A 25476-nucleotide genomic window follows, 5' to 3' on the forward strand; every position below is an offset into this window, starting at 1 on the left:
TGGTATATAATATATCAAATATATCAGAGGACTAGCAAATTAAAAAAAATCATATACAATATTAATGTAAACAGAATCTCTGATATTTTGACTAGATGCTTAGGCTAAGTGAAGGGGCCAGTCACCTCGTGAAAATGTGAACATTGATGACTGAACACAACATCAATAGTTTATTTTTAATATTACATGTATATAACTACCATTTCCTGACTATTCAACATATCTACCCTAATGAAATAATCAGTGCAAACAAATAATGGCAAGAACTGGGCTTTCTGGCTGACGTCATATTCTGTAGCAAAAACACAATGTGTCACAAGCTATTCATTTTCACTTCGAGTTATCAGTGCTTAAAATAGATATATATATATTATGTAGGGGTTTTTCCCCCGACCGTACGGACCGGGATGGGGTGGGGTGGGGGGGGGGGGGGGGGGGGGGGCTACAGTTAGTTGTGTTATGATTGTGTCGCGTCCCTCAATAATTACTGCTTTTTTAACTGCCAAGGAATTCTTCCTTTCTAGCCCTCCTCCCTTTCCCCCAACTGAAAATGTTGGTTGTGCCCCTCCCCAATGAAATTACTACTACGGACCTTTTTTCGCTGCTTTTGAACTAAACACTTTATGGTGCCAAAATATTTGCTTAATATGTTGAAGATTTAACATCAACATAAATTCAAATCAAAATTTCTCATTTTAAAAATATGTGACCTTTGTATTATTACGGACTCACAGACACATTGCTTAAAAATGAATACATTATTACAATATTAAAATTTTCAATTCAATGTATAAAGATTATAATAAACTGTATATGTAGACCTTAATTGTCATAATATACATATAATATTTAAAATACAAAAGTCAAATATATTTTTTAAAAAAAGCAAGCCCTAAAAATTGTATATTTTTCTAAGATCATAATTTTTTTTATAAAATAAACCCAGAATTAGATTGAAATGTACTCCCTATCCAGTGACATCAAAGAGATTGGAGGCGGCGCTCATGATGTTCATTTCCGGGTTAACTGTGGAATCTGGTCGGTATTCCGAAATTTCATCAAGTATAATATATGGATTACAATCCTGAGATGACGTCACGTGACCTTGAGAAAAGATTCCGTTATCGTTTGGGTTTCTAACATTGAGGCCGCACATGTAAGGCTCAACCGTGCTGTCACATCTCATGAAGTTTGTCGACGTTACAGCCTCGACCTGAAGAGAAGGCACTGTAGATTTAGGCACTTGAATTGGACTTGCTTCATTTGATGTGGCGTAACCAATGGATGAAGGGGACACTTGGCAAGACGGATCTCCTCGAACAGGAGAATGCATATGCGAAGAGTAAGAAAGCATCTGATTGGGTGAAACTGAGGCACTTATGACGTTGTTAGGAGATAACTGGTTAAAGCTCTGAAGGTTAAATGTTTGATTATATTGGTTACTGTTATGAGATAAATGGTACGTGTTGCTGTAATAAAACTGAAAGGGCTTAGCATACGAAGACTCCGGAAGAAGAGTTCTCGGGTTCAACTGAAGCCCTCCAGCAACGAGATTCATTGTGTTTTGAGACAACCCCTTTGACAAGGCCTTGGCGAACGTAATGGAATCGGGTTTCATTCCAGCTTTAAGAATATCTGCTAAGGCACCTATGTAATTTCTGGCGAGACGTAGGGTCTCTATTTTAGAAAGTTTTTGGTTTTTAGAATAACAAGGCACGTGTTGTCTTAAAACGTCTAGTGCATCATTAAGTCCATGCATGCGGTTACGTTCTCTGGCATTAGCCTTCACTCGACGCAAGCGCAGTTTCGCAACTCTAGCCTTCGTCATCCGTTTCTTTTTTGGTCCCCGTTTTTTCGGAACCTTAATATCATCTTTTTTTGACTTTTGGTCCTTTTCGTCGGCTGTTTCGGGGTGTTGAGAAGTGTTTGACGATTTAATGCTGCACTGATCAAAATCACTTTCATTGATATCTGAAAAATCTTCTATATCTGCGTCTTCAAAATCACTTCCGGTTAGGCTGAATTCCGGATCTGTATCCATGATTGATGGTTCCAGCTTTATAGGCATACTCCAATCTACAATTGTTAAATTGTTTAATTTCAACAATCAAATGCCAAAATGATATATATTGATTAGAACAATCGGAAGAGTATAAATTTAAACAATAAGATGCTTTCTTTGGTTGTTTTAATTTATACGGGAAATGATGTTGCAGATAAAATGCATAATCCGCGTAGACCACCCAAAATTTCAGAATCTTTAATAAAATATCTTCTAACGCTTGAGAAAATTAAGTTTCATCGTTGTAAATCATTCCAATGTTTCTTTCAGATTTATATAAGACTCTAAAAAAAATCGGGGCTTAACCCCATCCCCCATCCTACCCCTACCCACGGTCCCAATTTGGATTTAATAAACATATATTCACTACAAATTTAAAAGTCGTTATGGCTGATCGAATTATTCAATATTCACAACAAAATTTATATATATTAAAAAATCAGATATTAAAAATGCTTTCACACAAATTCAGGATACTTTGCTTGCAAATATTTCTCTTTTTTTTTTATCTAACTCTATTTTATCAATGTATAAATTTATCATTATTTAATATCGCCCGAATCAATACGGATATGTCAAACCTTTTCCACTAATATTTTGCGATTTTTTTTTTATTTTAGTCTGAAAGAAATTTTTAAGCATTTTTATTTATTTCATTGTTCTATTATGTTTTATTGTATACATATTCATTTATCTCAATATATTATAATGGTTCGAAAAATTTTCAGATTATGCGTTAACTTTTAATGAATTATATGTTTTCGTATTTAAAAAAAAAAAGTTGTAAAATGAAAGCGTCTGGAAATGTGACGTCTGTTGACTTGGAAATTGTTATGAAATTTCTTATATGTAAAGCCTTGTATTTTTGATTATTCAAATTTTATACACATGTATGCCAGTGGACATTCGGAAGGAAATTGGAATAAAAAATCATTCAGTAGGCAAGCAACCTAAATTTTTAGTCAATCAATATAAAATGAAATTGGGAAAAAAAGAGAAAACTGAAAAATGAAATAGCATCTTAAGTACATGTATTTAGCAAATTAAATTTGATTATCCTATACTCACATGTGATTTAACTCCTTGCTAAATAGGAAGAAGCAAAGTCCATGTAAATGAAAAATAAAAGCTGAATGAACAACAAAATTATACCACGACTTACACGCCAGGCAATCTCAAGGCCCCTAGCCTGTAAATAATGAATGGGAATAAAAGTCAATTGGGGTAGCACATAGAAATATAAATAATTCCCATTTGGGGGAGGAATATTTCATCCAGGGTGTTGGAATATTTCTCGTTCGGAAGATGTGTCGTCTGACAATTTATACCCGTTATTTCTCACGCATAATGAATAAGACAAGTTTTAATTGTCAATTAAGAGTTTTGACATCATTTGGCGGTCTGATAATAGTTCTAGGGAAAAAATAACGGAACAGCAGGTCCGACTTGATTTTTTGTCTTCCATCATAAAAATCATCCTTTATAATCAAATTACATTGATTAGTCCTGATAACGTTTGAATCACTGGGGCATATCAGGAAAAAATTTACCCCCGTCGTCTTTTGTGAAAAAGTCTGGGCCATCTGTGCTCTTAACACCAACTGTGATGTTTGAGCATGCGCACAAACAATGGAGCATACACTCATTCCTTTATCGAATTTATAACAATACAAGAAATCAAAACAAATTGTCTTTCGTTATTGTTTTTACCGTTTTTGATTTGCAATCCCTCGCATATAATTAAAAAAAGAAAAGGGGATCTCAAAAGATTTTTTGTCGATAAGACACACATTACTCGCTTTGAAAGTTGAGGCATTAGTATCCAATTTCTCTTTCTTGAATGTTAATTATAGTTCTAGATGTTAAAAGATAGCAAAGACCTTCCTATTTCTGACAAATAAAATCCTAAAGATACAGCATTATAATTTAATAAACTACCATTTAACCCTCTTGTTATTTTGTAAATATCTGTGCGGTACGGTGAAATCACTGAAATGATGATTTATAATTTGCATTTTTTCATTGTAGCATTAAATTCTCAATACGTGTACTTGTAAGGTACTGTAGAAAGGACGAGGTCTGGAATTAGAATAAAATTTCAGCGAAAATAAAAAGTAAGCGTATAATGTTAAAAGGTAATTTAAAATCGAATTTTCATTTATTTATCAACTGTTTGTTAAATTAAAAGAAATTAGAATTCTATTCTGTAACAAATATAAAAAATTTGAATTAAGGGGAAAAACATAATTGAAAAATGTTCTTTGTATATTTTAGTCAAATTTATTTTGAAAGAAATTAAAGTATTATTTTTCCTAAGTTTTTCACTTATTTTTATATTTCTTTTAAACGAATGAGTGAAAAAAATTCATGATAAAAAAGTATTTTTTTCTGATACATCGTAGTTTTCTGAATTCTTCCTGCTTTGCATAATAAAGACGAAACTAAGACGAAAGATATAAGCTTTAAAAATATTTTATTAAAAATACATATCATGCAGATAATTCAAATAACTATAAACTTCAAATATCAAAGTGATATTTACGCCCCCTAATTTTACATTTCCACGCGCAAGTTTTTATTGCATATTACGGTTATTTTCCTCCTGAGACACCAAATCGGCGCGTGGCTGCCACGCGACTTGAACGCGATACTTCCTTTCACGAATTTCAATTATTTACACTCCCATTCAGACAGACGTGGGTCACTCAATTTAAGGAAAATTTTGACATAGTGCAGAATCTTCAAGAATATCTAATTCTTTAAGACAAATGCAATTTCAGATTGTAACTTGTCAATCAGCATTTAAGGAATTCCCTTCCATATTTGAACAGGGTGGTTTTAAAGTAGCGAGACCGTTTATAAATATCTTCTGTTTAATGTTCTGTGAACCAAATTTTCTGAATTAAGGATATTCTTAGATAAAAGGCAAGTTCTTGTCCAGAAGTTATTCTTTAAATAGTGCCTGATTTCTAAAATGGAGGAACACGGCCCGATATTCATCCCTTCACGCTTGAACCCCGTGGAACAATATCCATTAACAAAATTAATGAAATTTATCGTCTTTTCATGTGGTTCTGTCACATTAAAGTGATTCTGGTCAACCTCTCCGCACACAAAAGACTTTGGTCTATTTTTGGAGGTTAAAGTTAGCGAATCCCCCAGTGAAATCAAATTCGGTGCATTCGATTGCAACGACATTTATGCGGGGCGGTGCATTGCGATTTACACTCCTATAACATGTATAATGAATGAGCTAAACTCGATTGAACTTGAGCGCAACGCCGATGGATTCAAGTTCTACTGATGACCAGATCAAAGGATTTGTAACGTATCCCCTCCGCCAGTGATCTTGTCCCCCAGCAGATCCTAGGGACACCTGCTTCTGCTAAATTCGCTTAATGAAGTAGTTGATGACCCATTCTCGCTGACCATTGTCCTTCTCTAATGTGCCGGTGTCAGTCGAACGCGCCAGTTTTTCACAGTTATAAGTACCCTCGACTGGACGCGAGGTCTATATTGGAAGACGTTAATTGTAGGTTTTATTGAATTTTGAGTATTCTTAAATTTGTTCGGCGTGAAATAGACTTCCCTTATGGTATCATTTTAATTTGACTGTATCAATAACATTCGAAGGCCTATTCCGTCGAATTCGGTTTCAGTCGATACAAATGTCCCATACTGTTTTATTAAGAAATAATGCCATATAATCTAATAAAATTGGAATCAATGCAGAGATTTGTTTGTTTAAGTCTCTCACTTTGTTCGTAATGAAGAATTCATTTTGTTTGGCTATATAATTAATCATTTAAAAATACGCACAAGTTTGTTTTTGTTTTTTTGTTTTTTTTCATTTTCAACACGTAGTTGGTTGCTCTTGCGACAGTTAATAACTCACGCAAAATTTGTCCATATATGAATAAATTGTTTAGAAAATAAGGACAGGTTTATTAATCTGCATGAAATTGTTACTTTAGCTTTGTAAGAACAAAATACGTGTAATAGCTATTGTTTTTTTTTGTTTAAATGTTTATTCATATTTCATGGTATACAGAATCCTGCAATATTTTTTGAAGTGTTTCTAACTTGCACCTAGAACCCTCAATATTCAAACCCATGACGATAATAAATAATTAATTGAATTAAATAAAGATAGGCCACCAGAGCAAAAAAAAAAAAAATCAAATAAAAATATATCTTTAATTTGACAATGATATTGCGTGACCTGTCTTAGACCCAAAAACAGCATGAATATTTAATAAAACATGCCATTGACATATAGATGTTAAAAGAACAACGGAGACAATTTCTGTCAACTTTCCCTTTCTCAATCGCAGGTGAATCAGGAGGGACCAGAGTTTTGATTACACACTTAATGCATATTTAATCAGGCGAAGCCGCCTGAGACCTTATTATTTTATAATATCATCGCGAATCTTAGCGTGATCTTGGGCGATTTAAGGTGCTGTCTTTTGCTTTTCAAACAGAAATACCTTCTTTCAAAATGAATTATGAAGAAATTGGATTTTTATTTATTTTCTTGAACTGTCAAATCTACACAATGATCAAAGATCATAATGAACCTGGATTTTGGATTTAATTAACACAAAAAGGCTATCTTTCTTCCGGCTCTGCAATCAAAAATGAGGAAATTTTCAATAAGCTTTATTCCAATAACAGATAATACAGGATTCTGTTTTGAGGCAGAAGAAAATTCGATAATTGATAGATACAAATGACTCGGTGGGTAATGAAGTCAAGGGTGTTGTTTGTGAATTTTTTATTTTAAATAAAAATTTGAAAATGATATTTAAAAAATCCAACTTAATTAATGATCATGGACATTTCTCTGACTTTTTGTAAGTTTAGTATAGAAAAACTGAATTTTAAGTAATATATATGTTTTCAGCAGAGAGAGAGAGAGAGAGATTGTATGTTGTTTATTGTCCCTCTCGAGAATTTTTCACTCATATGGAGTTGCCACCACTTGCCGTTGGAGGGCTATAAATTTTGTCCTATACTCGGCACTCAGGGCCATTGAGGAGGGAGGAATTTTTTTCTGTCAGCACCGGACCTCGGTTTTTACGGTCTTATCCGAAGCTTCGAACCCGCGACGTAAGGATCGACTCCTTACTTCGCAACTCTAGAGCAGACGCCCTAATCACTGCGCCACGCAGGCGACGAGAGAGAGAGAGAGAGAGAGAGAGAGAGAGAGAGAGAGAGAGAGAGAGAGAGAGAGAGTAAAGTTATTAAAACTGGTATTCAATAGATATAGTATTTCATTTCATTTTTTTAAAATGAATTGCTCGTAATTTCCGAATCTTGTAGAATCCTCAACACTGACATTCATAGAGAAAAAAAGATATGGGATTCTGTGCATAATGTAGCTTGATTGACTTTAAATTCCCGTGAGGCAAATCCATAGCAGGTCCAGAATAAAGCATTGGTGGGATTGACGGAGGGATACCCCCCCCCCCCCAGTAGGATAAAAGAGTGAATGGAGTTTTAGAATGCCGAAATAAAAATTTTCCTTTACAGATATTTTACCAGTCTCAAACGTGCATTATTGCTCAAGTCAAGTTTTTATGTTCTAATATTGGCGTAATATTTTAACCTGTTTGAATGATTAAGGAATTGTACAGACATACTGTTTTAGAGACCATATTATTTAATATATCTTATATATGAATGTCTAACGTCGATTTTTTAAATTTCTTTTCCTCAATATCAATATCAGTTAAGTATGTCCCATTTTTCTTTACTCAATCCTCTCTGCGCCATCAGATGCTTGAGGCGTCTTCCATTTTTCTTTTAATACATATTTTTTTACTCATTACCTCCAGAGCGGAATCTTTGATATAGAACTTTTTGACATGAAAGTTCATTATACATTTGTTTATGTTCAATGAAATACCGTTAGTTTAAACACAAATTATTTTCTTCATTGTATCGATGATTATTGGAAGGAAGGGAGGGGGGGGGGGTCATTGCAAAAAATGGAAGGTGTATAAGAACAAAACGCGTGTGTTTTTAGCCTGTAGGAACGATCAGGTCTTCACGTGAAAATAAGAAAATTGTTTATAAAATCTGCATGACTCTTGAATAAAAATATTTTTATTCAAACACATTCCATTAATTATATATTATTTTGATGCAATTACTAAAGTAGATTTTAGTTTTTTGCAAATTCTATGGTATTGGTTAACTTGTACGTAAACTGTAATAAAAAAGGAATCGTATCTTCTTTGCGCGTGTCGTTCGATCATTAATTCGAACGAACAATGGGCACCCCTATATTACATTAGAATTCTGTTGGGGTGGTTGGTCGATAGAATTAAAGAGATTACTGTTACTTGACCAAAGAAAATCATTTTTAACTGGCTTGTATCACGAGTTGTTGCGATTTTCCGTTGATATGCATGTGCAGATAATAAATGGATTTATACATGAAGTTTTTTTTTTTTCTTTTGTGTAACAATAATCATGCAGAAGGAATCAAATACCACTGAACCTTTTGTAGTTTAAAAGAATTTTTTTCATAATCTTCTTAATGCGATGGAAAAACAAGATATAGAAAAACTATGTGCGAGGGAAACGAGGATAGTTTACAATGCAACTCAAGCACTTTTCATTAAGTAAAAATAGTTGTTTTTTTTTTTACTTTTTTTTAAGAGCTTCTAGATATACAATGCTCTTATTTTCATCTTTAGTTTATTATTTACCAAATTTACTATTCTATAATTGTATTTTTGGCCACATATGATCGTATTATCTTTCATACTCTATAAATTTCAATACACTGTAAAAATAAATGATTACAGTTTCTATTTTAAATGATATTAGTCATCAAAGTAAAAAAAAAAAAAGAGTAAAAATCATCCTTAAAGATTTTGAAATTTTAAAGTATATGTACAGAGAAAAAAAATCAATTTAATTCAATTTATTAAACTCTAAAGAAAATAAATGAAAAAGACAATACAAACCTTTTCTTATGCATCGAAGAACTTTCACATAGTTCTGTCAAAATGATTCTATCCCACGTTGCTTTGCCTTTGGTCTTTCTTTCTTTCTCTCTTTCTACTAGAAATATCTCCTAATTTCTATTAGCTCCATATGTCAATGAACCAGAAAAAAGAGGACCCTTTCCTAATGTTAATTATGATGCAAATGTAAATACGAATTTATCTAAAGAAATACCCGTCCGGAACTCGGGGTTCCGCATCTGTCACTGAAATTCTAGAATTATAACTGCAAATTTTATTCATGCCCATCACTACCGCCACTTTTCTCTTATCTGAACGATATGCAATTTGATCAATATCCTACAATGGGTTAGTAAACAACTACCGAATTATATCACATCTTAATCAAGCTTTATAGCCGATTATATCTCCGAAAAGAACGTGTCAAAAATGAAATTTAAAATATTAAAGAAGTAGAATTAAAAAACCCAACAATCATCACTTAATTAGAAATTTAAACATCTTTTCCTTGTAAAGAATTTTTAAACAAAACAATTCTAAAACTCCATTTTTTTTCCTTTATTTTCTGTGTATCTATTATCTTGACAGTCGCCCCTCCCCTTAAGTTTAAAAGATCAAAATTGTCATTATTTGATTGTGAACACTTTATATCGCTAGAACGCTATTAAGCGGTATTATCTTGGGATAGAAAAGTAAACACTTATCTCAAGTTTTCGTGTCAGTTTAAAAAGGGCCTTAGAAATGGCACGCGCCAGAGTGTATGGTAACCCGGGAAACGCTTTGCGTGCATGGCAACGAGACCTTTTCCGAACCCGAAGATTCATATATCATTTTTGTCCACGTTTTACGACACTAATTAATACTTCAGGAATCATTTATTTCATTTTTTATCTCAACACTTCTGTACAATGGAGTGGCAAGCTTTTAGATTAGAACCCGAGTCCATGGGAAGAATCATATTTAGCCTTGAATTAACAAATTTTAATCCTTAAAATCAGAATTAGCGAGAATAAACGATAAGAAACATTTACAGCGAAAAAAGTTACTCTTTGTATCTAACACACTGTACATATTATTTTTTTCGTACGTATTTCAACAGGTTGTTTTTCAAAGGGGAGGCGGTGGGGTGGGGTGGGGGGGGGGGGGGAGTATTGATAAAGAAATATGAAAAAAATGTCATTGAACCTTTTGAATTAGAGATTTTCGAATTGATCAACTACTGAATTATATCACACCTTTATTAAGGTTTATAACCGACAATATCTCCCAAATGACAGTGTCAATTTAAAAAATTTAGAAGTTTGAAACTGCAGACCTGTACATTGAATGCAAAATTGTTTATTTATATGGAATGTACAATTTTTAATCTTGAACAAAAGAAACCGAATTAGTGAATTTCAAGATTCAATCCAATTGATTTTATACAAATGAATTCAGGCTTTAATTGCCCAGGGATTCCGTACGCATGCTGAAAATGTTCTCTTGTTTGTAAAGCACTTAATCCTACGTTCTATAACTAAATCACAGACTCGGTCTGTTTGCATGGGAACAGAAAAGTCTTTACACATGTAAATCAAAGAAGAAAATCTAAAAGTTTTATACAAGAAGCTTGCACGTCCATCACTATACGTGTACTTAACTTAAATATTGCAAGTACCCGGTTTCATGCGCTAAATTCAAATAATTTTTAAACTTTATAACATATGAAATAACATTAATGTTTCAGAGTTTAAAGAAGCGATGATGTATTTATAATTCTTTCCCATAACATAATGTATTATATTCTGGACTACTGTTTGCATTTATAGGTAGTCTTATTTTTATCTTCATAATCACGGCTTTTCACAGATAATTGTTAAACATAAAATGTACTTATCTCAAGTAAACGTGTCATTTTTATCTGAAAATGCAATTTCGGTGTTAGACCCGATGTCAAACGTGCCATTATTATTTGATAAATAATTATCACTTTCACTTAACTTAGCTACATTTTAAGAAATGAAAGAAAATTCCAAAATTGACTTATGTATTTACCTCAATTTTGGAGACCTTTGCAACACCTGTACTATTGTATATGTACTCGGCATACAGTCGATTCAGATGTAAATGATTACATTGTAAAAATTTATAATGTATCGTATACTTTACTGATATATGATTATCGATTCCAGTAAATAAAAAAAGCTATGTCATTAAATTAAAAAAAAAATTAATTTCTTGTGATTCAGAAATTCGACGCCACACAAAGTCAAGAGTCTGCCAAAAGCACTAAATACTTATCCAGCTATTCAAAAATCCTACGTAAAATTAATTTATCAAACTTAAACAGAAAAACAAAACAAAGCCAACAATATAAAAAAAGACGTTTTTATTAGTAGATATTTACATGTAATTCGTAGAAATAAACCCATTATTTAAGAAACTTAATAATACAGCATGCATTGTGGGCCTGGTTCCGTGGCAATAGCATGGAAATGACCAACTTTGTCACACATCATATAGCGGCCATTGGGGGCCAAAATTGTCATTAAAGAGGTATCCCGAAACTCCAAAACGAACGGAACAGGATCGGAGCTGTCCGCCTTAACAGTAGGATGTCCCCCGACTTGTAAATTGAGGCACCAATACTTTCCATTCTCACTTTTTAAACTATACCTTCCATCATTCATTTGATCTAAGACAATGACGCTGGGGTACGCTTTGGTGCATATGTACTCATCCTTGTTACTTCCGGGGACAGTTTTGATACCGATAAAACCAAACTCGGACCGGAAAACGATCACAGGCCGATTTAAAACCCGGATCTGGAACCCGTAGTCTTCGGCGTCTTCCGGGAGACTTGCGGCAAGATTTCCGGTTCCTTTGCTGACTAGTCGTTTCCCATTGGATCCTTTTATGCTTGCCCTTCCATTAGATAGCCAAATGATCTCGAACATATTCTTATCTGATACAGCATTCGTACTTGCTTCTATGCGGCCATCTTTCGCAACTCCCCAGAAAGTGCCATCGTATGTTTCAATGTACCATTTCCGTGATCCAATTTCGTATTCTAACTATTTAATGTAAAGATGGAAGAATTTAAAGCATAATAATGAAAGATGTACATGTTTATATTATCTCTTATTAACGATAAACCAAATAGCGTATACACTTTTTTTTTCTCTCTCTATAATTTATACATGTACATGTAGTCCACAGGCACTTGTTTCGGAGATAAATTTTTAACCCATAGTATACTAGTTATGTACTATGGGTTAAAAAGTTATTTCCGAAACAAATGTCTGTGATGTAGTCAGTATTGTTTGTTCTTTTATAACAAATCTTTTAATCTAAAAAATTAAAAACATTATATCTATTTTTGTTTGATTTGTTCTTTTTTCTATTATAATTTTGCAATCAATTTGATTTTGTCTTCTTTCACGAAATAAACTGTTCGTTTTACAATAAATTGCGATTTTTACTCAAGTAAATAATTTGTAAAATTCAAATAATGGGCATCAACATGATCAACGGAGTTTTGTTATTATGTTTTCGCGAAAATAAAGATTTTGCACCCCCCCCCCCCCCATTTATATTTAATAAATCATACCTGAAAGATTTCCGATTTAGTTGGGGCTTGAGTAATTTTCTTCAGCATGACCTCCATCCCCACGGACGCTGTTTTCCCCCCGGAGCCCACGATAATGACCTGGGGGTGACTCTCCTGAAGCCTGAAGAATTCCTCCTTCCTCAGGACTTTGTAGTTAGCCTTCAGAATTCCCGAGGGGCCGGTCACCGACAGGTACCTGTCGTCGTTGTCTTTGAAGGCTAACCCTTTCAACGTTTTATCCTCACTGAGATGAATTTCAATACCGAATAGTGTATCGTCATCGCATGTATCGACAAGCGATCCATCTTTACACACATATCGATTACTGGCAGTCTTGAATCGATATTTACCACAACTAAACTCCATCGTAAACAGGGCCTTAGGACCCCAGGCTTTGACCCCGATAAATCGAACTTGATCAGAGTCCGCTATCGCGTATTTCTTACCCAGCATGGAAAACAACGTGACTTGTGGATGCATGGCAAATGGAGTGTACCACAGGGAAAGGTCCGCCTCCGAGGCTTTCTTGGCAAGACAATTAATTTGATCCCCAGTACCCGAAAGAAAATATTTATATTTCCAACTTCTAAATGCCCAGCGGGCAGATCCATCGGTTGCGTATTCTAAAATGAATTTTTCATCTTCCCCGCGAGTTTTGGTTTCACAGGTTACTTTACCTAAGCGATCTACTGAGATATAATTTCTTGCATAGCTACGGATGTAGATGGATTCGTCGTCCTGAAATTCCACTGTCCACCTCTGTTTCTGACGGAGTGCCGCGCCACCAACACTGATCTTATTTCCGTAATTTTCTGCTGTAAGATATTTTTCTTCTATATTTACGATGCCAATAACCCATTCAAATGTATTACTTGAAGTCATTTCTTTGTTCTGTCATGACTTCATGATGCATGTATTGTGACGCAAAGTTTCTATTGTGACGTCACAATCGTTAAGAATTGAACGTCACTTGACCTTTTTTTTCGTGAGATCGAAACTTCATGGTGCATGCATTGTGACGTAAAAGTTTCTATCGTGACATCGCAATCGTTAAGAAAGGGGGGATCAATGTCGTTTGATTTTTTTGTTTGAAAGTAGATTCAAAACTGAAACATCATGCCTTATTGCCTATTATCGCTGTTAACATTGGCTCTGAAATTTTTTCTCGATTTTATAGAAAGGATCAATGTTCCGTTTGAAAAGGATCAACATGGATAAAATGTGTTAAATTTTTTATGTATTTTGAAGGGAAAAAATAAAAAAAAGATGAATAAAAGCAAATTCCATTACTGAAGGGAAAATACCTGGTATATATTTTCATTTCAAGGAGTTACCTCATTTATCGCTGCCAAAAAAAGTGGAATATCCTTTTTCTAACTTCTATCAACGGTGTACATTAATTTTAATATCGCATAATTGTCATATACAAACATAAATGAAAACTTCATACCTTCATACCTTATTGTAAATCTTGGAAATGAAAGAACAGTTATATAATATAGAGTCGAGATTTTATCTTTCCGAGGAAAATAAATTCCACCCCCAACACACATATTCCATGTTTGGGCAAGTTTCTTTAGGTTTTTTTTTTAATCAGAGTTTCAAATTTGTTACAGTTGAAGTTGAATCCCTTCACTAGAAAAAAAATCCTGGATGCATGTTTGAAAGTTAAAAAATACAATAAATGGGAGTACATGTAGCCTTGGAAAATTAAGAATTTTTTAACAAACTGAGTATTTACGGCTGATTTTTTTATGAGTTTTAAAGAACCACTCAATTCATGAAAATATTCTAATATGTCCCTGTTTCGAGAAAATAATTATAGAAGTTTTGATAAAATTAATCTTGTTTTAGCCACATGATAAAGGAGAGAGAATCACAGAATACATGTTGATTAAAATGAAATTCAATAGCGATAATGACAAATTTATTTAAAAGCAAGAGAATTTAAATGCAGAAAAAATATACATAAAACTCAGAAATAAAATCCATGACCATGGCCGATTACAATATGTGTTGCTATTTATCAGAAATACAGCATACATTTGGGGCATATTTCCGTTGCCGACGCGTAAAAATGGCCGACTTTGTCACAAACCATATATCGTTCATTAGGAGCTAATATTGTTATAGCGTTGGTATCCCGAAATTCTATAACAAAAGGCACCGGCTCGGCACTGTTAGCTTTGATTGTTGGATGGCCCCCAGTTTGCAGATTTATACACCAGTATTTTCCATTCTCACTTTGCAGACTATATCTTCCATCCTCCATTTGATTCAGAGTGATGACGCTTGGTGTCGGCTTGGTGCAAATGTACTCATCCTTATTACTTCCGGTGGCCGTTTTAATCCCAATAAATCCAAAATCACACCTGAGAACAACAACGGGACGATTCTGTATCCGGATCTGGAAACCCTCGTCTTCTACGTCTTCCGGAAGATTGGCGACAAGATTTCCGGTCCCTTTACTAACGAGACGTTTACCGTTTGGTCCTTTAATGCTGACTTTCCCATTGGATAACCATATAATCTCAAACAGCGTATCCTCTGACACGGATTTAGAATTCGTGTTCAATTGGCCGTTTGGTCCAACTCCCCAGAATGTTCCATCGTAGGTTTCGATTGACCATTTCTTCTTTTTGCTTTCATATTCAAGCTGTTGAATACAGAATAATTTATTTAAATGAATGTCTTCAGATGCATATTTGAATTGTCATTAGTTACCACCACCCCAACCCGTTTACTTATTCACGGGCTTGCAGAGAAAACCCTGTATTAAATCATAAATGCGCTGATGTAAAGGATTAAAGATTTATTCACAACGATTTAACTTATTCCAAATCATTACTTAAGTCGAACCATCAGAATTTCGAAGATTTGATAAACCACAATCTGACGTTTGCAATACAAAGCGAATCTACAAAACGCAAAATGAATCTTTCTGGTGAATTAAGGAGTTTGTCACAATCTCTATAAAATGCTGAACATCTATCATATAATGACCACATTTTATTTATTTAAATAAATTTTATTTAAGTAATAAAATACTTTCTTTGTTAGTTCGGAAATAAATGTCGCAGCTAATGCAGAAAAAATACATAACCCGCGTATGTATTTTTGTTCCTGCAATAGCTGCGACATTAATTCCCATATTAACAAACAAAGAAAGACATTTTATTGCTTATATTTACCTCTGTATGAAAAAAATATATTCAAAGTAAAATTAAATACGGTAAATATTGTACATTAAATGAAAATGTCAAATGTTGCATGCGTAACTGATGGAACAGCCATTCTTCAAGAAATATATGCACATGGCTTGCTTAATGTTGTTTGAACACTGCTTAATTGCAATAGCCTTCTTGAGAAGAAAAATATTCATTGGATGTAAATATGACAATACAATTGTCTAGTATGATATTTGTTCTTTAACGCATGTACCAAAAACGTTGGGAAATATGAAAGCCCATTGAGCTCATTTTCGTAGAATAAAAAAATGTTGGAATTTCGGTAGTAATGTTAATTAGCTATAAATAGAGAGTAAATTTTAGAGCCGTTGATTTTGAAATATTTTATTGGCGAAATTGGTACCAAGTGTGAGGACTTTCATACCTTTATCTTTTTTAACACCTCAAATTTTTGTAAGTTAAATTAAAGCGATCTAAGTAAAGGCCTGTGGTTATAACGTACGCGAAGGTAAGGCGTTTTAAAGCAAAAGATATTTTTTTAAGATATGCATGAAAATAAGCTGAATGGGCTTTTGTTAAGACGCATGAATCTATTGGTAAATATTTTAGACTTTTTAAAAGTTGAAATGATGGAAATATAAATAAAAATTAATTTTTAAATAATTTAAAGAATGTTGATGTAAATTCCTATACTACTTGCCACCAATTATAAAAATCAATACAATTCTATCACTTTTTGGTCATTGTAGGAATAAAATAAATCAATTTCATTTGCCTGATATTGTTCCTTTTCTTAAACGTGTATTTAAATCAGATTAAAATTTTATTTTCAGGATAAAAAAAAGATCTGTATAAGAAATAGGTCATTGACATCAAATGTAATGACCTCTGAAATAATTATCAATCTTGCACTTGTCAGGCAAACGCATTCAAGGCCACGCCAATTTAATTTCTTGTTCATCAGAAAAGTACGAACAGACGAGCGATTAAATATTTTTTGTAGGCAAAATTTTTCGGCAGAACGTGAAAAATGTGCATGTATTGAGTGGGCAATTATGTTTTCCATCTTTTTTCCTAATCTGTAGAGTTTGCACATTTAAAAAACGGATACACATGTACCGGGTAGAATGAGATGAAAAATAAGCACAGGATTTCCTGGGTGCAGGGAATTTAAACACATACAGCGATGTACTATTTGTAAAGGTTTGTTAAAATACGACGAGTAAGAAATTAAATTGGTGTGGTTTACTTACTATCCTCACATATTTATTTTAAATTCATTCTATTTTTTTATCCCTTTTTTGGTAATGTCCTCTACAAATTGTAAAGGTTTGTTAAAATACGACGAGTAAGAAATTAAATTGGTGTGGTTCACTTACTATCCTCAAAAATTTTTTTCCCTTTTTTTTACAAAAATTTGAATTTTTCAATTAAAATTTGTATATGACAATTAATTGTCATATACAAATTTTAATTGAAATTCAAATTTTTGTAGAAGGTATATTTTGCACAAACTTTTAAGAGAGTATATACTTGCATATTTTAAACAAGATATTATAAACTGTAGTACCTCATGTTTTTTATTGAATTAATAAATTAAGATCTAGACATACCTGAAAAATTTCTGAGTTTGTCGGGTCTTGAATTAATTTTTTCATCATGACCTCCATTCCTACGGTCGCCATTTTGCCTCCAGGTCCCACGATGCTCACTTGGGGGTGACTTTGTTGCAGCCGAAATAGACCCTCCCGTTTCAGGTTCTTCTGGAAACTCTTGAGAATTCCCGTCGGACCACTTGTTGACAGAAATTTTCCCTCGTTGTCTTTAAATGCTAGACCTTGGAATTTTCTATCATCGATTTGATGAATCTCTATTCCAAATACCGTGTCTTTTCCGTGTGTTTGGACCAAGGATCCATCTTTACATAAGTATCGGTTATCTGGAGTTTTGATTTGATATTTACCACAGTAAAATTCCATCGTAAATAGAGCATGCGCACCCCAAGCTTTATCACCCCCAATCTGCACATTCTTAGAGTCGGCTAGTGCAAATTTCTTACTAAACATGGCAAAGAGTGTAACTTGCGGATGCATCGCAAAAGGGACAGTCCACAAAGACAGATCCTCTTCAGTCGCCTTCTTTGCGAGACAGTCTATTTTTTCATCCATGCCAGCTAAAAATTGTTTCAGTTTCTTATTTTGGAATGCCCAGCGCGCGGACCCATCAGTGGCGTACGTCAAAGAGAACTGTTGTTCTTCTCCACGCTCTTTTGCATCACATGTTACATTACCAAGGCGATCGACAGAAATGTAATTTCTGGAGTAACTTCGAATGTAAACAGTTTCATCCTCATGGAACTCAATCGTCCACATTTGTTTCTGGCGGAGGGCCGTCCCGCTCGCATTGACCTTATTTCCATATCCATCCGCGGTGAGATACTTCTCTTGTACGTTTATAAGACCGACCTTCCATTCGAAAACATTTTCAGAACTCATGCTTATGATGTTTTAGCTAAATTCCATGTGAACAATCGGTATTGTGACGTCACCACACTTCACTTTATAATGTATTATGACGTTTTGTGTCTGTGACGTCACTTTTACAAAGAATCGTAATCCATGACTGTGTACATGTACACAATTTACTTACAACATACAAATTACGTGCATTTGCTAGTTTGCTGTTTTGCTCGAATAGAATGCTTCCATCAGTAATATTGAGGTATAAATGAATATTATTAATTGATTAATATTCTTTTCTTTTTAAATATTATTTTTGTTTCATTTAAAACGGTTGCCAGCAAGTCAAAAATATGTACAATATATAGTAAAGTGTAATGATATCTAAATTCTCTGTATGTACGTAACACTTTAAATTTTGTATATCGGGAGTATTTCTCACATATACATGTAACTTTTTAATCGTAAAACAATGCATCAGTTCCTCATTAAAATGTGCCAGTTAAGTTATCTACAGTTAACTTAATTCTATGGGTATGCAATTTTTAAAATTTTATGACATTCATCGCCCATTATGACATTTTTAAATGTTTACATATTCAAGACAAATGGGCAAATATTTTGTATCAAGCAAAGAAATTATGTACGGCACCGTAGAAAATGTGTGCGTGTGGGAGGGGGAGGGGGAGGACGAGCAGAAAACCCCCAAAATCTTCCCAAATTCGCAAATCCAAGCCTCTCCCTGCGTATTTAGGGCCTGATGGATCAACTATCAAGCAGGTATACAAGTAACCTGAAATACGCATCATTCAAATGATTTACAAACTTTATCGATCAGATAAATATTGTCAGGAAATTTACCAGTTTATAATCTTTTCCCCTCCTCTGAGCCCCCCCCCCCGTTCTGTAATTAACAATTAACACCGCCCCTTTAATATAAAATTTATGAGATTTTAAATGATCATTCCACAATCCGTGCTTGATTTATACACCTCATATTTGAATCAATTCATTCTTCACTGTACCTTTCAAACTCTTTAATAAAATGCTCTCTCGGTGTTTGCTCATTTCAACCAATAAAAACACTTTAAAGTCTGCCCACTTTGCTTCAGATAAAACTCTCGAGGTTAGCTAAGCGTTTAGTATCCCGCCATCTGTCAGAGTATTTAACAGGAACTTTGGCCATATGCGACAAGTTCAGTATAAATCGATCTGCTTCTTCCGCGTGTTCATGATAAGGAGTTTTAATTTCAATTAATTTTATAGAAATATTTGTTAAAAATTCAACCAGTTAGATTTTATGCGCGATAATATGGCATTTCAAGAAGCCGCGCTTGCTTAAAAAGTGTATCAACCACAAAATAGCAGAAATAGCCCGAATGACAAGTGGGGTTTGCATAAAATAAAATTTTAAAATCAGGAGAACATAGGTAACATTATATGTCTTTTATTGTTAAAAAGATACAATTTAAATCTATGAGATAGTTTTCAATAAAATTTGACAATATTTCCAACGTTGTATTATTCATTCAGAAGATAACGGGTAAAGATAATAATTAAAAAATGAATTAATGAATAAATAGATAAATAAAATATATCATATGTAAACTATCTACACAAAATAGCTATTAAGTTTTTCTTGGTAAACTTTACACCAAAAAAAAAAAAAAAAAAAAAAATTGCAAGAGTCAATTTCATATTTTTATCCGTTGTACTGTTGAGTATATTTTTTTGTTTTGTAGTTCCTACGCGATTAGCTTCGCCCTTTATGCAAATTATACCACGTTTACCACTTTCGTTGATGCCCTGACATACTATACTAACTAGACAGTGATTCCTTAAAGATATTCAGCGCAAAAACAAGAAAAATTATCCTCCCTTTGAAAAAATCACTTCTTACTCTTTCGTTTCAGGAAATTGTTTGCTTCATTCATTGAAGATGTATCAATGTTGAGTGATCAAATAGTCCTGTACGATGTTTTACAAATTTCAATTTACTTTTATTTGAGCAGTCCCTGAGCGCCTTTAATAGTAAATCTTGAAACAAAATCGAAGGATATCATCTACGAGATGGTGTAAATGAAACTAAGCGAACCAGGGAAGGGGCAGTAACTCTAAGAATCAATATTTTCAACAATCATCATGATCATAGTTTATAGATATCAAAAATCTGCAGTGAACAATAATTCTGTTTTAATTTCATTTCACAATCCGTCCAAAGTTTACTTCGAAAAAACTCTGATTGAACACAGAAATATCCTAATGCAGCATTAATATTAATATTCAATTTAAAAAAAAAAAAAGACTGGATTGTTTAGATTTTTATTAACAAACATTTAATTCCGTTAACAAATAGAGTCAAACAAACAATGTAATTCACAAGTCATTTTCAGGGACTAACAATAAATTAAGGGGAACCATACATATAAACACAAAACACCATGCAGTCAGTGTATAGAAAATCTCATTAGTTTCAAAACACTTTACACACATTAATATTTCAAGTGAACACTTTAAAACATAAGATATTAAGTGTAACGTCGTATTTGTGAGCTAAACTTTCAGCATATTAGAGATAATCATTTACTAAATGCATTAATACTGAATCAAAAAATATACAATTTATATATAATGTTGACCTAAGTACTATTTTCAACATGACTGACGACTTCCATCTGACTTATACAAACTGATGATTATATTGCAGCAAATTTAATGGTGGCTCATACATGTACATGTATATACTGGGGGGAAAACCCACTTGGTTGTTTAACACTGTACAAATTTACCAGTGGAAGCCCACTCTTCACCCCCCCCCCCCCCCCCCTTCACTCTACTGTATACATGTAAGAACAGGATAATGCCCCTTGAAAGTGATTAGGGTTAATAAATAATTTCTGACTTCCATAAAACTACATCTTCGCCAATTTTTTACATGAACACTATACTGCTGAGATGAAGTCTATAAAAACTATGCATTAAAGACACATACATGAAAGTTTAGCTGATAAGTACATTAAAATTTTAAGAGAAATACTACAAAATCAGGTAAAATTTCAATATCACATTTCTGGGAGATAGTTTAAAGTGATACATGAATTTCTCTATTCTCTTCTTCTGTTGAGCATCTTTTTCTAACTGTAAGAGCTAAGGATCGATGTTTTAAAAATCATTACCAATATTGTAATGTGGAAATGATACAATATTGTAGAGTACATGGAAAAACTTTCATAAATTGGGATTTTTATCAACATTGTAATGTAACTTTGTTATCAATATTGTATTTTGGTATTGCTGTCAAAATTGTTTTAAGTAAAATTGTTAAGAATATTTTGAATACTGTGATTTGGAATTGTTAAAAATATTGTGATTAACTTTTTAACCAATTTTATATTGTAATTAACATTTTAATCTTTATTATAATGTGACATTGCTGTCAATATTGTTAGATGAAATTTTTAGCAATATTTTAAATTACTGTATGATATTTAACAATACTTTGATTTGACAAACATTAACAATATTCTAAATTACTATTGTTGATACATGTAATACTATGATTTGGCATTTTATCCATACATGTATTGTAATCAACTTTTTCACCAATATTGTAATTAAACTTTTAATCAGTATTGTAATGTGGTGATGTTATCAACAAGGTACTGTGACAATTTTTTTTATGATTAATAAAATACATATTAACAAAAAGGTGCATTACTTAACAGATATATGTTTGTTGATAAAAAAATATATTTGAGGCCATTTTTAAAATAATGTTTGCTTGCCCTCTCCCAACTCAAACCCAAAATTATTGGGTTGGTAGGTAGGAGGGAAAACCTTTTTTCAGAAAATATCAACATGTGTAAAAATGTTTAAAAAAAAAAAAAACGAAAGAAAGTTTGGAGTCAGGCCATTTTTTTCATTCGGACGACAGAGCACAAATTTTAATTTTTAACACTTAATTCTGTTACTTCTAAGAATTGCACCAATTAAAACTAATAATATAAATAAAAGATATACATGTACATAAAAAGATAGTGTTAATCATTACAATACATATATATTCATACATTTCTGCCTCAAAAAATTTATACCTAAACCATGTGTCATGTTGCATGTACAGTGTTTGTGCATGAAATAAATTAAAATGAGTCTACTCTAATTACACTTTAAACTACAAAAAAGGAAAAAAAATCTAACCGTAAGATACTTACAAATATTGCCAGGGATGTATGAACATATTAATCGTTCAAGAAAATAATGTAATGATCAAATAGGACAGGAAGGTTATAAGTTGCAAATTTCAAAATAAAAGAGAAAAAAAACATTTACTTTACCTTAAACAAAATAAAACATAAGGTCAAATTTCACAATAAGATAACTTGGGTTGGTCATATCATAAGGTCAAAATTCATGATAAGATAACTACATTGTATTTTATCACCTCAATATAGAGAACTTGAGCTGAACATATCAAAAGGTCAAAGTTCACAATAAGATAACTATTTTATATCACCTCAGTATAGAGAACTGCAGCTGATCATATCATTAGGTCAAAGTTCACTATAAGATATCTATGATTATCACCTCCACATGGAGAACTGTGGTTGGTCCTTTGAGTTAGAGGTAGCCTCTTCCTGGTCCGCCAGGACATCGCCCGTCACCGCCGCATGGATGAACGGGTCACTGTTGTATGCATACGCTGATTCGGGGCGACTGTCTGAAGCCTGGTCAAAGGAAACAAAGGGTCATAGGAATAAATAAAAAACTTATAACAGTGTGCAAATGTCAATTAAAATACATGTTCATAGGAATAAATAAATTTGATAAAGGTGTGCAAAGGTCAAATGAAACATAGGTTCATAAGAATAAATAATTACTTTTAAAAATTTTTCTTGGGGTCATGATTAGACTATTTTGCTAGAAAATCACATTTTGGGTCAAACTTTCAATTTTTATCAAAATTTGTAGCATTATTATTTATAATTTTTTTAAATAATTGTGTAAGATCCTCCAATAAAGCTTTTTTATACCTTATAATCAGAAATAGATGTATGTAAAATTCAATAAGACCATCTTTATAAAATTCTTTAACATTCCAGGTCATTATATTTTTTTTTCTTTTTCCTCTTACCGCGTCAACAAAAATTTTAAAACTGTCTGGAAAAAAGATTTTCCCACCTACCTACCGACCCAATAATTTTACCCTGAGTAGGGAGAGGGCAAGCAAACATTATTTTAAAGATGGCTTAAATATATCAAAATGAAAATTTAAAAAATTACATCAGTAAAAAAAATTAATTTCTGAATACGAAATCCCTAAGCACTTGCCATTTTAATACTTCTTCTGGGCTGACTGTCATGTACAGCTGGACCTCCTGGAACCTTTAAAATTAAAATTAAAATTAATTAACAGATATTTCTCAACAATTCTTCATCTACAAAAGTAAATTCCCAAGAACCCATGTTTTTTCCTACAAGTACTGATGTATAACCATCAAAATTTGACCCAAAGAAAATATTTTATTTCACAGTATAATTTTTTTCTATATACCTTTTTAATGACACTTTTCTCAATGAGCTCCCATCTCGGTGTTCTTTCTAATCCCAACGCCGCAAAGTGAGGCCAGACTTTGTCTGAAGCCGAGGCAAAGTCCTTTGGTGTTCTATATTTAACAGAAATTTTTAAATGTCGTATTTTTTCTTTTTTGAAAAAAAAAATTACTCTTGGATTCTGTTAAATCCACTGCATTGTCCATCTCTAATACACAAATATGTATTTATCAATATTTATTCACCTGGAACTACAATAAAAGTTTGTTTTTACTATAAACAATTGTTATTATGAACTATCAATTATGAGTTATCAATATGAGAAAAAAAATGAACTGTATAAAAAAAATGGGTAATTTTTTTCCCTTCACAACAAAGTTTAAGGGGATATAGTAATGGGCTTGTCTGCTTATGTGTGTGTGAGTAAATGAGCATGTGCGTAACATCCATTAATTTATGCAAATATTGGGATCCATGCTCTCTTTTGTCAGAATATGCTCAGCTTTGCGTTGCCCTTGTTTTCTTTTATATCATTATTTGGAGTGGAAAAGACACGAAAGCTCAGTAAAGTTTGTTTTGCTTGTTATTTTGAATGCAGTTTTATATCTAGTCTACTAAATCATTAATTTAGTCTTTAATTGCATGTGGTAAGAGTCTGTCTAAAACAAAAATTATTTTCCAACAGATTTTACCTGTCCTCTGAGTCTGGAATTTCTGGATTGGCTCCATTTTCTAAAAGCACCATGACAACCTAAAACATAGCACCATAACAACCTAAAACAGAGCATCATGACAATCTGTAAAAATAATTCCATGACGTTTCTCCACAAAATAAGCATGCTTGTAAAAAACATCTTGAGAGTATTGCATAAGAAATAATAGTTCTCTATTGGTTTTTCAATCAAAGATGAACAATCTTACGCAAACTTGATCTTTTGCTCTTCATAAACTAAAGACCCACATGCAATTTGTATATATACCCATTCAAATAAGCATAAGCTCACATATTCACAAAATCAGGCCATTAACAGCAGAGCTGTGGAAAATTGCCGGTCATGCCGGCAAGACCGGCAAAAAATGCCTGTGACCGGTAAAAATGCTATTGATGTCGGTCCAAATGACCGACCTCTTTCTTTGTTCAAAGTATTTGTTTTTCCATTTTGATTTAGGCCTATCATCAGCGCACTTCCCAGCTTAATTTTCGAACCTTATATACGATTGCGCAATACTTTCTCTTTTCACGAGATCTAGGCTATAGGAAATGAAAGCGAAACCAGCATTGTCCATGTTGTCTGGAGTGACCTTCTAAATTTACAAAAGGGGCAGAATTAGGTAGTTAACATAAAAAAAAGATTAAGACGGGCTAAATACCTGGGTATTTAAAACATTTTGACCAAAAATTCAAACACAGATGAGTAAAGCGGTAAACCTAGTACTTCCGTTGTTCCGACTTTCCCAGATTTCGTTTTTTCATCGATCATGTTCATGATGTTGGTATCTTTTTTTATCGATGCACAGAATTTCTTAGACTCATTTTCCAGGTAAAATATAATTCCCAAATGCATTAATGTTTTTAAAAAATAACGTTTACTATGAAGAATTATCATTGTCACCTGCCCAAAAGTGATGTAATCTAGTATTGTTA

At 32.9% G+C, this 25476-nt stretch overlaps 4 protein-coding genes across 4 annotated transcripts; all 4 read right to left on the bottom strand.

Moving 5' to 3' along the window:
• Window positions 1-932: 932 nt before the first annotated feature.
• LOC134247023 (neurogenic differentiation factor 6-A-like) lies at window positions 933-2070 on the bottom strand. Its single transcript, XM_062729368.1, has one exon. The coding sequence runs from the start codon at window positions 2066-2068 to the stop codon at window positions 968-970; it is 1101 nt and encodes a 366-aa protein (XP_062585352.1). The 5' UTR covers window positions 2069-2070; the 3' UTR covers window positions 933-967.
• A 9359-nt stretch (window positions 2071-11429) lies between these two features.
• On the bottom strand, window positions 11430-13559 carry LOC134247024 (protein singed-like). The gene is made up of 2 exons (XM_062729370.1): window positions 12632-13559; window positions 11430-12095 (listed from the first exon to the last, which is right to left on the bottom strand). The coding sequence occupies exons 1-2, from the start codon at window positions 13511-13513 to the stop codon at window positions 11466-11468; spliced, it is 1512 nt and encodes a 503-aa protein (XP_062585354.1). The 5' UTR covers window positions 13514-13559; the 3' UTR covers window positions 11430-11465.
• A 1071-nt stretch (window positions 13560-14630) lies between these two features.
• Window positions 14631-18387, bottom strand: LOC134247025 (protein singed-like). Its single transcript, XM_062729371.1, has 2 exons — window positions 17433-18387; window positions 14631-15287 (listed from the first exon to the last, which is right to left on the bottom strand). Exons 1-2 carry the CDS (start codon window positions 18312-18314, stop codon window positions 14658-14660), a joined length of 1512 nt encoding a protein of 503 aa, XP_062585355.1. The 5' UTR covers window positions 18315-18387; the 3' UTR covers window positions 14631-14657.
• A 3373-nt stretch (window positions 18388-21760) lies between these two features.
• Window positions 21761-24582, bottom strand: LOC134247026 (uncharacterized; the record flags this gene model as incomplete). The annotated part of the gene is made up of 4 exons (XM_062729372.1): window positions 21761-23005; window positions 23610-23663; window positions 23833-23944; window positions 24524-24582. Coding segments are annotated over 4 exons (369 nt in total), but the record flags the coding sequence as incomplete, so codon positions are not given.
• Between the last annotated feature and the right edge of the window lie 894 nt (window positions 24583-25476).

Source organism: Saccostrea cucullata, unplaced genomic scaffold (assembly GCF_032062105.1).
Source record: "Saccostrea cucullata isolate Sc308-1 unplaced genomic scaffold, CSIRO_AGI_Scuc_v1 ctg2543, whole genome shotgun sequence".
In the NCBI taxonomy this organism is placed as follows: Eukaryota; Metazoa; Mollusca; class Bivalvia; order Ostreida; family Ostreidae; genus Saccostrea; species Saccostrea cuccullata.

Bases quoted from the DNA above. Each gene is read 5' to 3' on its own strand.
- LOC134247023 (XM_062729368.1), bottom strand. From the start codon at position 2,068: ATGCCTATAAAGCTGGAACCATCAATCATGGATACAGATCCGGAATTC.
- LOC134247024 (XM_062729370.1), bottom strand. From the start codon at position 13,513: ATGACTTCAAGTAATACATTTGAATGGGTTATTGGCATCGTAAATATA. The intron at 12,096-12,631 runs GTATGATTTATT...TACATTAAATAG, and splicing joins CTAAATCGGAAATCTTTCAG to TTAGAATACGAAATTGGATC.
- LOC134247025 (XM_062729371.1), bottom strand. From the start codon at position 18,314: ATGAGTTCTGAAAATGTTTTCGAATGGAAGGTCGGTCTTATAAACGTA. The intron at 15,288-17,432 runs GTATGTCTAGAT...TGTATTCAACAG, and splicing joins CAAACTCAGAAATTTTTCAG to CTTGAATATGAAAGCAAAAA.